This window comes from Cydia amplana, chromosome 2 (assembly GCF_948474715.1).
Source record: "Cydia amplana chromosome 2, ilCydAmpl1.1, whole genome shotgun sequence".
NCBI lineage: Eukaryota > Metazoa > Arthropoda > Insecta > Lepidoptera > Tortricidae > Cydia > Cydia amplana.
Window position 1 is genome coordinate 5,244,144 of NC_086070.1, and position 14,361 is coordinate 5,258,504.

At 35.0% G+C, this 14,361-nt stretch overlaps 1 protein-coding gene across 1 annotated transcript; it reads left to right on the forward strand.

Moving 5' to 3' along the window:
* Window positions 1–3,538: 3,538 nt before the first annotated feature.
* On the forward strand, window positions 3,539–6,421 carry LOC134655226 (uncharacterized). The gene is made up of 3 exons (XM_063510678.1): window positions 3,539–4,589; window positions 5,034–5,230; window positions 6,249–6,421. The coding sequence occupies exons 1-3, from the start codon at window positions 3,781–3,783 to the stop codon at window positions 6,419–6,421; spliced, it is 1,179 nt and encodes a 392-aa protein (XP_063366748.1). The 5' UTR covers window positions 3,539–3,780.
* Window positions 6,422–14,361: the final 7,940 nt, after the last annotated feature.

Below are 14,361 nucleotides of genomic sequence, written 5' to 3' on the forward strand. Positions count from 1 at the left end.
TCCCCCAAGGTGGTGAAAAAGGGGTTGAAAGTTTGTATGGAGATCAAATATTTTTGTGAGTGTTGGACTTGAAACTTTGTATATGGGGATATTATTATAAGACGGGAAAAGTAATTTCAGCGTTTTTGAAAATTCATTCCCTAACAGGGTTAAAAAGGGGTTGATAGTTTGAATCCATTACAAATGCTTTGAAACTTCTTAGAAAGACATAATAGCCGATGACAAAAAACAGGACTTGCGACGTTTCAGGTAATTCAACCCCTAAGGGGGTAAAAAAGGGGATGAAACTTTGTCCTGGGTGCAAATTTTATTTTAAGCTAGGACCTTAAAACTTCGTAAAACGGTAATTAATTAAAAAAACAAGAAAACTAATTTCAGCGTTTTTAAAACTTCATCCGCCGAGGTGGTAAAAACGGGGTTGAAAGTTTGTACGGAGATCAAATATTTTTGAGAGTGCGGGACTTGAATCTTTGTATTTTGGGATATTATTAGAAGACAGGAAAAGTTGTTTCAGCGTTTTGTAAAATTCATCCCCTAACAGGGTTAAAAGGGGGTTGAAAGTTTGTATGGAGTTCAAATTTTATTTTAAGTTAGGAACTTGAAACTTCGTAAAAATATATGTTATTAAAATACAAGAAAACTAATTTCAGCGTTTTTGAATTATCATCCCCTAAGGTGGTAAAAAGGGGGTTGAAAGTTTGTATGGATATCAAACATTTTTTCGAACGCGAAAATACAGGAAAAATAATTTCAGCGTTTTGTAAAGTTCATCCCCCAACAGGGTTAAAAAGGGGTTGAAAGTTTTAATCCATTACAAATGCTTTGAAACTTCTTAGAAAGGCATAATAGCCGATTACAAAATAAAGTAATTGCTACGTTTTTGGAAATTCAACCCCTAAGGGGGATAAAAGAGGATGAAAGTTCGTCTTAGGGTGCAAATTTTATTTTAAGCTAGGAACTTGAAACTTTGCAAAAAGGTATTAAAGTAAGATACAAGAAAACCAATTTCAGCGTTTTTGAAAATTCATCCCCTAAGGTGGTGAAAAAGGGGTTGGAAGTTTGTATGGATATCAAACATTTTTTCGAACGCGTGACTTGAATCTTTCTATTTGAGGATATTATTAGAAGACAGGAAAAGTTATTTTAGCGTTTTGTAAAATTCATCCTCTAACAGGGTTAAAACAGGGGGTTGAAAGTTTGTATAGGGTTCAAATTTTATTTAAAGCTACAAACTTGAAACTTCGTAAAAATGTATTTTATCAAAAGAGAAGAAAACTAATTTCAGAGATTTTGATAATTCATCCCCCGAGGTGGTGAAAAAGGGGTTGAAAATTTGTTTGGATGCCAAACATTTTTTTGAGTGCGGGACTTGAATCGTTGTATAAAGGCATATTATTAGAATACAAGAAAAATAATTTCAGCTTTTAAAAAATCATCCCCTAAAATGATTAAAAAGGGGTTGAAAGTTTGTATAGGGTTCAAATTTTATTTAAAGCTAGGAACTTCAAACTTCGTAAATAGGTAGTTAGGTAGTAGGTTTTATTAAATAGAGGACATGAAAATCTTCTAAGGGGGTTTAGAGGGATTATATCGAGGACAATTTTATTCAGTTAGGGGCTTGAAACTTCGTAGGTTGTGAAAGACAAAGTCTTATGCGTTGTATAATATTAATAATTAACAAATGATTAACCGTCCTACCGCAATCACTTGCTGCACAATGTTCTAAGCTAATGTAGAATATATAACCACCAATTCACAAATCCACGCGTACGAAGTCGCGGGCAACAGCTAGTACTATATATACAATAATACAAATTTTACCTGCATTAGTGGCAGCCTTCGTATCTAGTTTTTAATACAAATCATAAGCATCGAGTCTCATTTAATAAATAAAATCAAAGTTGTGCAATTTGCAACAGAATTCCAACAGAATATTGATGAGAAAAAAACAAAAGACGGGCGAATGGCTTAGTTTTTATTTTACAACCGGCCAGTGCGCGCGGTGGCTGCACTATGCAGGTTTGCCATGTTACATGTTTTCAGCAACAATTTTATATAAACCTCTTTTAGAAAATAGGTAAGGTAAACGCCCTAGTGCTTGACATGCTAATACCCAATATACCTACCTTAACTCTATTGACAATTATATTAAGTTAATATAGTCCGTCAACCAAATCTTGTCAGTAGCAATGTAAAGCAAACTAAAGTAGGGCAACACTCAAAGAGCAGTATTGCGCTAAGAAAAGCAGCAATGTACATCGAACCAAAATATTTTTTTTTCCGCTGAGCGCGCCCTGCGTACGTCAATTCAAATTGTCACTCGCGGTTTATTGAAAAAATTTGAAACATGGACGGACAATTTAAAAGCGATGTTAAAACAATGTTAATCAAAATGATGAACAAATTTGAAGATATCAAAAAACAACTCCCTAACGTAGTGCTTATATTCTCTTTGTTCCCTATCTATGTCTTCTAAAGTTTACTAAAATAAAATCATACCAAAATGCAGATAATTAGATAGTGCATATATTTGTTATTTACAATATAATATGCCACTTGTTAATGAAAATTAGTGTACTCTTCTGGATGAATATGACATACCTGTGTAATTTTTTTGATTGGTATATATTGTACAATAGGATTACATATTAAAAATAAAACAACTGATATGTGGGTGTTTATTTAATTTAAAGGTAAATAAGATAAGGGTCACTTTAGCTTACACTATAATTCAGGTCATTAATTGAAAAAATATAATGAAGTTACCAATGTTACCGGGTCACTACAACCAAGCATAATACTCTGTATATAAATAGTCACAACTGATTGCTGAAAATATTAGACATGTGGGCCTATGGACGGTTTCCAGGACACAATTTATGGTCTTGTTTGGATAGATTTAGGCATACGTTTTAATTTTATTTATGTCTTTTAACCCTAAAACAAAAAAACTGAACATAATCTTAAAAGTTCGAAAGAGTTCTTCCAGTATGTACTTGTCATAACCTCAATTTTTAGTAATGTTTACCATCAACGAGCATGATTGTACATTGTAGGCCCCTTAGCTTTGCTTATTCTTATTTAATGTATTGGTATTTAATGGTGACAGCAGAAATATCTCTTGAAACAGAAACGATTCAGAATGAAAACCAAATGAAAACAAATAAGGTGACGGCTGTCATTCACGATCCACATTCCACAGATAAAACACAGATGACACGCATTTTGGAATTATTCGAACACAGTGTTGCTAACCCGCGATTTTTCAAATTTGCCGCCTTTTACTACTGACAAGATTTGGTTGACGGACTTTATAAGATGGCGTGTGCCGGGGCATTGACGAACACTCAGACGTCAACTTATCATAAAAACTGTATCCTAAAACATTTGGTATTTTTTAACTTTCACTGTAGAAGTTTATCTACTTACCTTACAATTGCTTTTTTTGGAACCAAACAATTTTTTAAGCAGAGGTAATTTGAATTTTTAAGCCAGTTTACTGTCACATATTCATTGTAAATTTACTCAACAAAGTAATAAGAGTTAAGCGTCGTAAATAATAGACAGTTGCCCGGACTTAATAATGATTAAAACTTAATAGAAGGGCTATTTGAAACCAATCGCAAAGTGGTTGATTTTATCAAAATAATGATATTAAATTACATTTTTAAAACCCGTGTGTTTAGTATCGTGATATCAGTTGCCTTGTGTGCTTCTGTGCAAACATAAATTGTAGGTATACTTAAAAAAACATTCGTGTTAAATCTGAAACATAAAGTTATGTATTACTCTTATAAGCACACTGCTAAAATTACGCCAGTTAGACTGAACAATTTTTTGGACAATAGGTTTTTTATAATACGTCAGCTTAGGCCTCTTATCATATTTCAAGCTCTGCTGGGAGTTAGTCGTCCTTACCTTTTAAAACCTAAAAAAATCTTCGAATGGATGAGCTACTGCTACAGCTTCTTGGCTATGCTCCTCCTGTGTTACTCATTATTGCAGGATAACTATGTTGGCGCGACTTACATTGTATTTAAGTGCACATCTTGTATTGAATTTCTTATTTTAGTCTTAAGTTCAATACTCTTACAAAGGCGATCGATGACAGAGTTCTTTAAAAATTTGGAAGCTTTCGACAGAGTCATGAATATCGAAAAAGATGTTATTATCACTGTGCCTATGCACAGACCGATACTCTGGTTAATATTGAGTACTTTTATTACTACTATTGAGTTTTTTGTCATTTTTGAATCAAATTTTGCTTATTCGATCACTAATTTGACTATAATGGTCCACGACGCCGAGCAAGTATTCTTTGGGACAATGCTGAGAACAATTTTCGAGCGGGTTCGTATAGTAAAGGCGCATGTAATAAAAGTGTGCGATAGGACTTGTGAAGAGACAAGAAAGCGTAAGAATCTAGACAAGGTGGAAGCTTTATCGAGGAAATCTCAACACGGTATAAGTTCTCTGCACGAAGTGTACGAGTCTTTACACAAATGCGCCGAACAACTTAACTCTGTGATGAGCTTTCCGGTATGTACAATTATAATAAATAAATTACCTATATTATTTGTAGTGGCAGTGTTATAGCCCACACTCGATATCTATGTATTGTTAGGATAGTTTTTTTCAACGGTTTCTTAAGAAACATATTAATATGCAGTAGTGTTTTTTCCCCTATGCGTTACACGCTGAACCTTTTTTTACTATTGTCCTTATGTGCAACATAAGTAGTTATACTCAGTAAAACAACCAGCATATTCATCAGGATTCATTATTTTCTAACCGTTTTAGATAATGACGATGCTGCTGGCATCTGGGCTGTCGACAATAATCTTGTTAAAATACGCGTTCTCAATTTTTCAAGCAAACGAAGAGTCAAAAGATGTGAGTATAAAGAAACGTTTAATTTAATATGTTCTATCACACTAACGAAAGGTTTCCAACTGTCCAATGTCATTGCGTCTAACTCTATCATTAAGCAAAATGTGAGACGCAAATACACATTGGACCAAGAAATTGGACAGGTGGAATACCAACCTAACCCTTACACTTCATCACAGTCTTGTTATTTTACAGCTGTTGTTACTGGTATACATCTTTATCAGATGCTTGAAGTACACGATTTTGGTCATTATACCGTGTTACTACTCGAGCAAGACCACAACGCAAGTCTCCATCATACGGAAAACTCTTCACGATGCGCTGAACAATGATCAGTTTGGTAAGAATTTCAGAAGATTGTATTTAAGCAACAAACGAGGTTTTTACAGGGTGTACAGGCCTATTCAAACGTGCACCTGACATCAGACCGATATTTGAATGATATTAATGTAGCATTTTTTTACTGCCAATAAAAGTACGTAAAATACCCACGTGGAATTTAATGCAATATAGGTAATGCATTTGGTATGAACCAGACGGTGCAATTTGCTTAATGAGATCGATATTACATTTACAGCTAACAGGTTTCTGTGGGATTTACTTTTAACGTGCTCATTGACTGGAAAACTAAATTTATGTGCGCTTCTCAAATATATTTGATAAATTACGCTTTTTAGCTTACTTACTGATTGTTCACTATTTATTTGATGTCCAACTGTCTACCTAACCTTTATTTGAAGACATATCCTGTAACAATATAAGAAGATTTATAACTTACGATCGAATAATACACTCAATCCCCCCAACTAAACTTATTTTAAATTAATTTTGTATTAAGCAGAAACGTCTGCGAACGATGCTATTAAGCTTCGAAATAAACTTATTTTGTATGATTTTAAATATCTTTATCTGAAAAGTGTCTAAGCTACGATATTAGTGTGATTTTTTTTATTTATTCAAAGCCATCATGTCAAATAAAATAAATCGGTTTATATATGTAGTTGGTCAAACCAATTTGTCAGTAAATAAGAACAAAAAAACTATACTCATATTTTTATTTTGGGTGCCAATCACAGAAAAAGGGGTTGGTTTGTGGTGCCAATACTAGTGTAAAACAAAGGTAGTATGATTCTCTCTGTCTATGTTTGAAATGAGACAGTCCTTTGACAAACTATAGTCATGTTATCATAATATTCCGCTTAGTTCAACCTATTTTTAGTCAACGTGGACCGCATATATGCTACAAGTTAACACTACCTGTCAAGCTTTTCTTCATCAGGAACCTGATGAAGAAAAGCTTATAATAAAATTATGCTCGTAACCAACTGCCTCAAAAGCTTAGTACGTATTTGTTTCAGATAAGATAGACTGCCGCCGTCTGAAGGCGTTCTTCCAGCTGACATGTGACAGTGAGTTCGCGTATGCGCTGTGGGGCGTCATCAACCTCAACATGTCGCTGCCGCTCAGCTACATCAGCCTCTGCACCACCTACTTAGTCATCATCATACAGTTCTCCAAGTTCATTGACTAATGACAGATAGCGACTAATGACGTATGCGCTGTGGGGCGTCATCAACCTCAACATGTCGCTGCCGCTCAGCTACATCAGCCTCTGCACCACCTACTTAGTCATCATCATACAGTTCTCCAAGTTCATTGACTAATGACAGATAGCGACTAATGATGTATGCGCTGTGGGGCGTCATCAACCTCAACATGTCGCTGCCGCTCAGCTACATCAGCCTCTGCACCACCTACTTAGTCATCATCATACAGTTCTCCAAGTTTATTGACTAATGACAGATAGCGACTAATGACGTATGCGCTGTGGGGCGTAATCAACCTCAACATGTCGCTGCCGCTCAGCTACATAAGCCTCTGCACCACCTACTTAGTCATCATCATACAGTTCTCCAAGTTCATTGACTAATGACAGATAGTGATTACGTGCGTGCCGTGGGATAAAATGTGATCAATCTTAATAGGCGTCTGCCGCCCTGCCTGTGGAGGATGGGGCGCATCATCAGCTGCTGCCCAGGTCGCGACGGCATCGCAAGGGTGGCCGAGATCCAAACAGCAAGAGGAATTATTAAGCGAATATGTTTGAAATTACAAAGTTATTGTTATTATTGTGGACATTTAAGCGATTTTTTTGTGCTATTTTTGGAACTTAGCAGCTCACAAACACCTGTGTATTTTTTTATAGTATTTGTACAAATTTCATTAAAATATACCTCTTAGTTTTAGAGTAAATGGCTGTGACATACGGACAGAGAGACGTACATGATAAAACTGGGTTATGGCTAGAACATTTTGGCTACAGAACCCTAAAAACGGTTATTAAGATTTCATCAAAATATTCCAGTCGGGATACACACAAATTTTTTAAAATATCATAGTCACACAAAGCTATACATATTAGTATAGCTTTAGCCTAAATTGAATAGGTTTAGTAGCCCGCCGAGCAAATGGTTTTTTTAAAATGGCTAACCGCGGAAATTTCGGATCGTTTTGCTGGCATGGATTTGCCAATGTTTGCTGATGAAAAAGAAAAAGGAAACCACTTTTTTAACATTGTAAAACGTAAAAAAATTGGTAATTAGTAAAACGATGAGATGAGTAAAGTATGTCAGAGCGATTTTGATAGCACAGTCTGTACTATCAAAACCAATAGTAACAATTTGACTGTGTTCATGTTGCAACAGTAGTCATAAAAGTCACGTATAATAATAGCTATGTTTTTCCACGCTTTCTAACTTTAAATTAATTGTTATTATTTAATCTACGTCTTTGTGCCACTAACTCGAGAACAAATTAATAATGAGGACCTATGTATATTAGGTAATAATATTACATATAAGTAGTGCTCTAAACCTACCTAATAGGCAAGACCGATATAAATATTTTTCATAAATATGACACGAGATGTCGCTATACCGTTTAGCCACGCGAACGGTCCTCGAGCGTTCATTACGTATTCCCGGGCCGCGCGCGTTTGCGGGATAACTCGATCGTCTTTATTTTTGTACGCACGTGCATGAAAAACTGCCGTATTCGAACTTCAAGATATTCACAAGAGACGACACGTACTAGATCCATTCTAGATACGTTATAGTTTAGATTTCAACTACTTAGTTCTCTTTTGCAGCGCAATTCGAGCAACCAATGTCACTTTTACGTTAGATAGAGTTAGATATCTATTAGATGTGAATTGGATCTCTAAGCCATATATTGTGGAAATCGTTCAAGAGTATCTTCAGAATCGCGCAAATGTCAAATTTGACAGGTTAGATCTTAAACATATCGTTATCGTATCTTGGCGATGTCTAAAAGATATCTAACAGATGTCTATTTCAAAACCCGAATCCGGCCCCAAGTTCATTTTCGACATGACCTCGCACATCAAGGCGGTTATTACGTGATTAAATTTATTTCATGTTTTTAAGTTGGTAATGTATACTTATAACCAGGGGTCGGACAAAAAGTGCCGATGACGTAAAAATGACGTAATCTTGCACACAGGATGATGTTTGAGTTTGTATTTAAACTTCCGTGTGACATGTAGTAACAAAGTAGTATTAATGAAGTAACAAAATAATCGTAAATAAATCCATGGAATTAATAATACAGGTGGTAGGGTGATGTAGTGAATAAAATAAATGTCTTCGTTGGTATATCTTGATTACAGCAAGAGCAGTATACGTGTTTGTCACGTACCTCCAAAAACGGAAAATTGCCACAATATTCGAGTACAGATGACATTTTAGAGCGTTTTCTTATACATTAGTAAATATACATTTTAGCTAAATATAATCGTGAAGATACAATAGCTAAACAATAACGAAGTCAATTTATTGTTCATCTGATTGACAATGTGTCAGTCAAAAACGTACTTACTCATTTCAAGTGGGGATATCGTTTAATAAAGAGGTTGATAAATGATAAGTGATAATTGTTTATGAAAATCAAAAATACTATTTGAAATCATCCTATAAGTGGTTTGACGTCATCCGCACTTTTTGTCCGACCCCTGCAGTTATAACAAAATCTCCAAATTAAATAATATAGCCGTAAAAAAATAAAATGCCTAAAAAATGGACCCTAGCGAAAATGTAACAGCTTTAGATAGGTATGTACATATATAAATGTTCTATTTTTATTTACGAACAAATATAGGTATCGCATTCTGAGTAATATAAGAAGAATATGAAAATGAAAAAAAAAAAAAACGATTTTGTTTTGTAAGATGAGTCTGAAACTGCATGTATAATTTTAGAGATCTCCAAATAATTTAGTTACGGCGCTCGTCAAGTGACATAGTGCCATTCTCAATAAATTTAATAAATATTTCAATAATTTAATGTTCATTTGTTGAAACGAAACAATTTTAGTTTGAAACTAAACCAAAGAATGGAATATCGATTTAGTTAAAAAGGCCTCATGTCGTTAAGGGTTAAATTAGACATTAAAAACCCTCTATCAGCGACCAGGCCATAGACCGGCATTTACCTCAGCAATTGTAATCAAAGCTATTACTACTTGATTAAAGTAATTAACTACAAAGCGGGCTAATAGCTTCTGTAAACAGAATTGTATTGAAATGTAATCTTGTGATAGGTTAGACAATTAGGGCGGCCGAGTACCTTGTACTTTAAATAAATAAGCTTTGTAACACAGAGGCCTATTCGAACATTATAATAATGGCAGCTAGATTACAATTTGGGTAAATTTAATGGATTTGTAAAATAAGTTAATAATACAAGTTGGTTACTGACACGATTGTTTTATAAATATTTCAAGTGAAGTAACTGTAGGCAAAACAAAAGAGGTAACTTAAATAATTATCTACACGGCAGAGCCGGCAGAGGTTAATTATCTAAGACATTATCTTAGTTATATCCAAGTATTTCTTCGGTACTAGCCATAAAAGAGTATTAAAATTTTATTATGTACGATGTATAAGTATGAGTATAATCTCATTTTAAAATTATTTCATAATATGAATAAGCCTCTAAATATCTTCCTAGATCCCCTTATTTTCACACAAATTAATCACATTACCAATAACATTTTTTTTCATTAGTACCTAACTATGTATTTAATTTTTATATTTTTCTCTGTGTAGATTATTAATTTATCTCCTTTAGATATAAAAAAAAAATTAAGACTGCATTTTAAACATAAAAGTCCGCACTACTCTATCACCGTACTTCATGCAGCCAACACTAACTCAATCTAGCCTTTCAACCCATTCACCTCATCGCCTCAATAACTGGCAAACTACATTTCTGAGTTAGTACAACTTCATCCAGTCCTTATGAAAAGTTCCCAAGGCGCTCGTGGCAAACGTTCCACAGTAAAACAAAATGAATTGGACTCTTCCTTAGAGTGCTTTCATTTCGTTTCGTTAAGGTCGTTGTCTTAATTTAGATGTGTGGAATGTTGGTACAACTAGATGGATGTGTTGAACAATTTATTCGTTTTCCCTTAGCTAAGTGTAGCGTATTTTATTTATTTATTTAAACTTTATTGCACAAAAGAAAAACTTATCGTACAAAAGGCGGACTTAATGCCAAAAGCATTCTCTACCAGTCAACCTTAAGGCAAAGCAGAGAGATTGTGGGCGGTGCAACTGCTACTACTACTAACAAAATTTAATATAAACCGCAAAGCTAATTTAAAAAAATTTACACACATAATATACACGATACATATAATATAAATACATATACCTAACAATTTAAATATATACAATAAAATATATAAATTATATAACTAAAACTAGGAATCCTTCATTCTAGCAGCAAAGAAAGCACGTACCGATTTCTTAAAAGCGAACTTGTTTGGGGCATTTTTAATACTAAGGGGGAGTCGGTTCCAAAGGCGCGCTACCTGCACGCAGAACGAATCTGACATGAAGCCAGTACGATGTGGAGGGATGGATAAAGACATATTGCCAGAAGAGCGAAGCTGACGGTCGCGAGAAACGCCGTAGTATTGAAAGAGGGACTTGAGGTATACAGGAGAGAGTGGATCGTTTAGGACAGAGTATAGAGAGCAAAGCATGCGAACACTGCGTCGTTGACGGATGGGAAGCCAGCCAAGCTGGGAGCGGTACGCAGAGACATGATCGTACTTACGCAGGCAAAAAATGAAACGAATGCAGTTATTGAGAAGGCGATCCAACTTATTGAGAAGTTCTTCAGATAGGTCCGGATAACACACATCACCATAATCAATTATAGGTAGAATTAGAGTGTTTATAAGGAGAATTTTAGTCTTAATGGGCAAAAAGTGCTTTAGCTTGTTTAGTGAATGAAGAGAACCCATAACTTTTCGGCTGACCTCAGAAACCTGCGCTCTCCAATCCAACGAACTGTCGAGCATAATGCCTAGGTCCTTAACACTGTGACTAAATAGTATTGGTGAACCGTTAAAGTTTACTGGTGCAATAGTGTCAAAATCCAGTCTGGCGACCTGTCGAGAACTACCAATAACGATAGCTTGGCACTTAGACGGGTTCACAAAAAGGCCATACTGCTCAGACCACTCGTATGCGCTCTAATTATTCCACAGGGTGGTTTAATTCAAGAACAGTTAGTACTTATTGTGCACCCGGCGACTTACCTGTTCGCCGTGATCCCTGTCAACGGAGTGACGGTTAGCGGATAGTTCGCATTGCACTATGGCAATGTTATACGCGGAAAGGGTTATGATATTAGCAGTCTAGTATTCTTAACAACATAACGTAATAACGGTATATATTATTGCAAAAAAAACATGCTAGTAATGGCGCACAAAATATACAGCAAGTTACAGCCGAATATAATAGCATGTAATGGCAAGGATAATCTAGGTTTAAAGATATTTATTCTCATAAAAGACATACAAGCCACTTACAGGAGAACAGAGTTACAAACGTAAAAGTAATACTATCTACGGTAGCATACAAAGTCGCGCAATAATCTCTTTAGAAGAAACCTAGTTGAATGTTACTAAATGTTAAATGTAGCTACTAAAGTTAAAAAAAAGTGTGTGCACCGGTGGTCCTGAAAATAATAACTTATTCTTATCTTTTACTAGTCAATCCTATGAGTAAGAACTCGACTGGGAATGTCAAACCCGAATCGCAAACGCAATAACGATGATTTAGCCCCAATGAGCTTTCTTAGTCCAATGATTTATTACTCAAGATAGGTTATAGGCGTTCCAAAATTGAAGCGCTTAACTTGTGACAAATTGGACAAGTTGCCTTTAGTCGCGGCTGGACAAACGAGAAATGTGCACGCGCTAACAAGCTCCCGCACACCGAAAGAGCAAGAAACGACCTTATGTTTAACAACGAACGTGACAAAGATGGATGGAATGAGAAAATTAATCAAAAATAACAGATTTCTTCGTAGGCACAGAAATAAATATGGAAGTATTTTTTGTGCTCCTCAAGTATGAGTATAACCTATCTATGGTTATATAATATCATTGGCTTAGTCTAAATAGGTATCATGGTAGGCCTCTTAGTGTAGGGTTTTTGGTATTTAGCATACCTATTTAATTGGTTTTTAAAGTTACGGGTAGTTTGAAATAAGACCTAGCATACCTACTTAATACGTTTTTAAAGTTAAGGGTAGTTTGAAATTGAAGACTGTTATTGGTTGGGTATAAAAAGAAAGACACTTGGCGGACAGCCCTCTTTGGTTGTTGAGTCGTGCTAGCAGGCGGTTGTCAAGAGAAGAGATTATTTTGAATTGGAAGAAGACAAGAAAATAAATGGATAAATATCTTCAAGGTGTTGTTATTTTTACACTTCAGAAGTGTGCAGAACGTAAGTACACGCCTACTGCTATTACTTATTGATTTAGTGAGATAACTGATAACATGACCCTTATTCTGAGCTTGGAGATAATTAACTATACGAAATTCTAATGGATTACGTAAGAAATATGGTACTGGTAACATTTTTATTTAATTTAAATAAGTACCTACATAATTTATTAATAATATTATGATGATTATGATTATAGGGTATCTAATTGCATATCAGTTAAACTTAGGTTAGTTTGACCCATAAATGTAATATGCGTCAGTTGGTCGAGAATTCAAAGTATTTAACCACCATGCCACCGACAGCTAGGCATAATAATGTTCAGTTAACAAAATCAATTGCTACTTACTTACCCACACACATGTGGGAATTAGGCAGAATATGTCAACACGTGGGTCTTGATATATGTGTAGGTTGGAGTATTAAAGGGTGCCTTAATTTTCATTATTTTTTCACTACGGCGCATAGTTTCAGAGATAAATTGATATTTATGATTTATAACCAGGTCTCGCAATTTAATTGAAGATTTTGAGTTTTGATTTTGATCCTTAATGTTAAAATTTGTGGAATATAAGTAGATGGCTTACTATGCAAACGGGGAATTGATTTTTCAGTCATTTTTTTCGCTACGACGCACAGTTTTTGAGATAAATGAATGTTTATAATTTGAACTACCATTAAACATTATTTTATGTCATATAATTCCTTTATAGTTTATAAGGTATTATGATATAGTATATAGGTATATGTAACACCGGATACTTTTACGTTTCATGCCGAGTTGTTGGAGAATATGGCTGACGATGACTCATGATGATCAACGGCGCTTGCGAACACCAGAAGCCTCGGACTTCGCGAAAGGGAATGTAGCTGGAATAACAGCGGCAGTGAAAAAGGAATCCAGACCGAAGCAGAGTCCTGTTGTGAAAGTCAGGAGTAACCCCGCTTCGACAGCCTTAGCGAGAGGCCCGCGCCACTGGACATCAGGTCATGTACACCTACTTTTACTATTATATTATGAATGATTTGATATGGTAATGTGTGTTGGATACCGTGAATTGCTCGACTTCATCTCGTTCATCGACATCTAGCACATATAACATAAGTATAAGATGAATATATTGCTAGAGGATAAGTTGAGAAAAATAAATTTGATGAACCGATAGAAACTATTACTTGTGTACCAATTATGAGAAATTTTTGCCTAAATATGTCAATGCGATATAATAACGCGTATATATCTTATCTTACGAAATAATAGATACGATCTATGAGTGGTTCTCAGCCGGTCAGGCCTTTGACCAACTTTTGTGATTTCTATTTGAACTGCAAGGAAGCTCCACATTTATAATGCCATCTGATTATAAACAAAATTGGACAATAATTAGCTCATTAACGGCACATTTTCTGTGAATTGATAAACATAACATACATTTTTATTAATATAAATTAATAAAAGACATGGACAGGAATATAAAACTAAGACTAACTACAATTAAAATAACTAAATGTGAATTGATTGATTTGTTGCTTTGTTTATTTATTGGTCAAATATTGATATATCTAGTATGGAGTATGGAGTATGGAGTATCGAGTATGGAGTATCGAGTATGGAGTATGGAGTATCGAGTATCGAGTATGGAGTATCG

Coding starts and splice junctions, on each gene's coding strand:
- LOC134655226 (XM_063510678.1), top strand. CDS start 3,781: ATGTATTACTCTTATAAGCACACTGCTAAAATTACGCCAGTTAGACTG. Junction 4,590..5,033: donor ATATTATTTGTAGTGGCAGT/GTTATAGCCCAC, acceptor GAAATTGGACAG/GTGGAATACCAACCTAACCC. Junction 5,231..6,248: donor GCTGAACAATGATCAGTTTG/GTAAGAATTTCA, acceptor TATTTGTTTCAG/ATAAGATAGACTGCCGCCGT.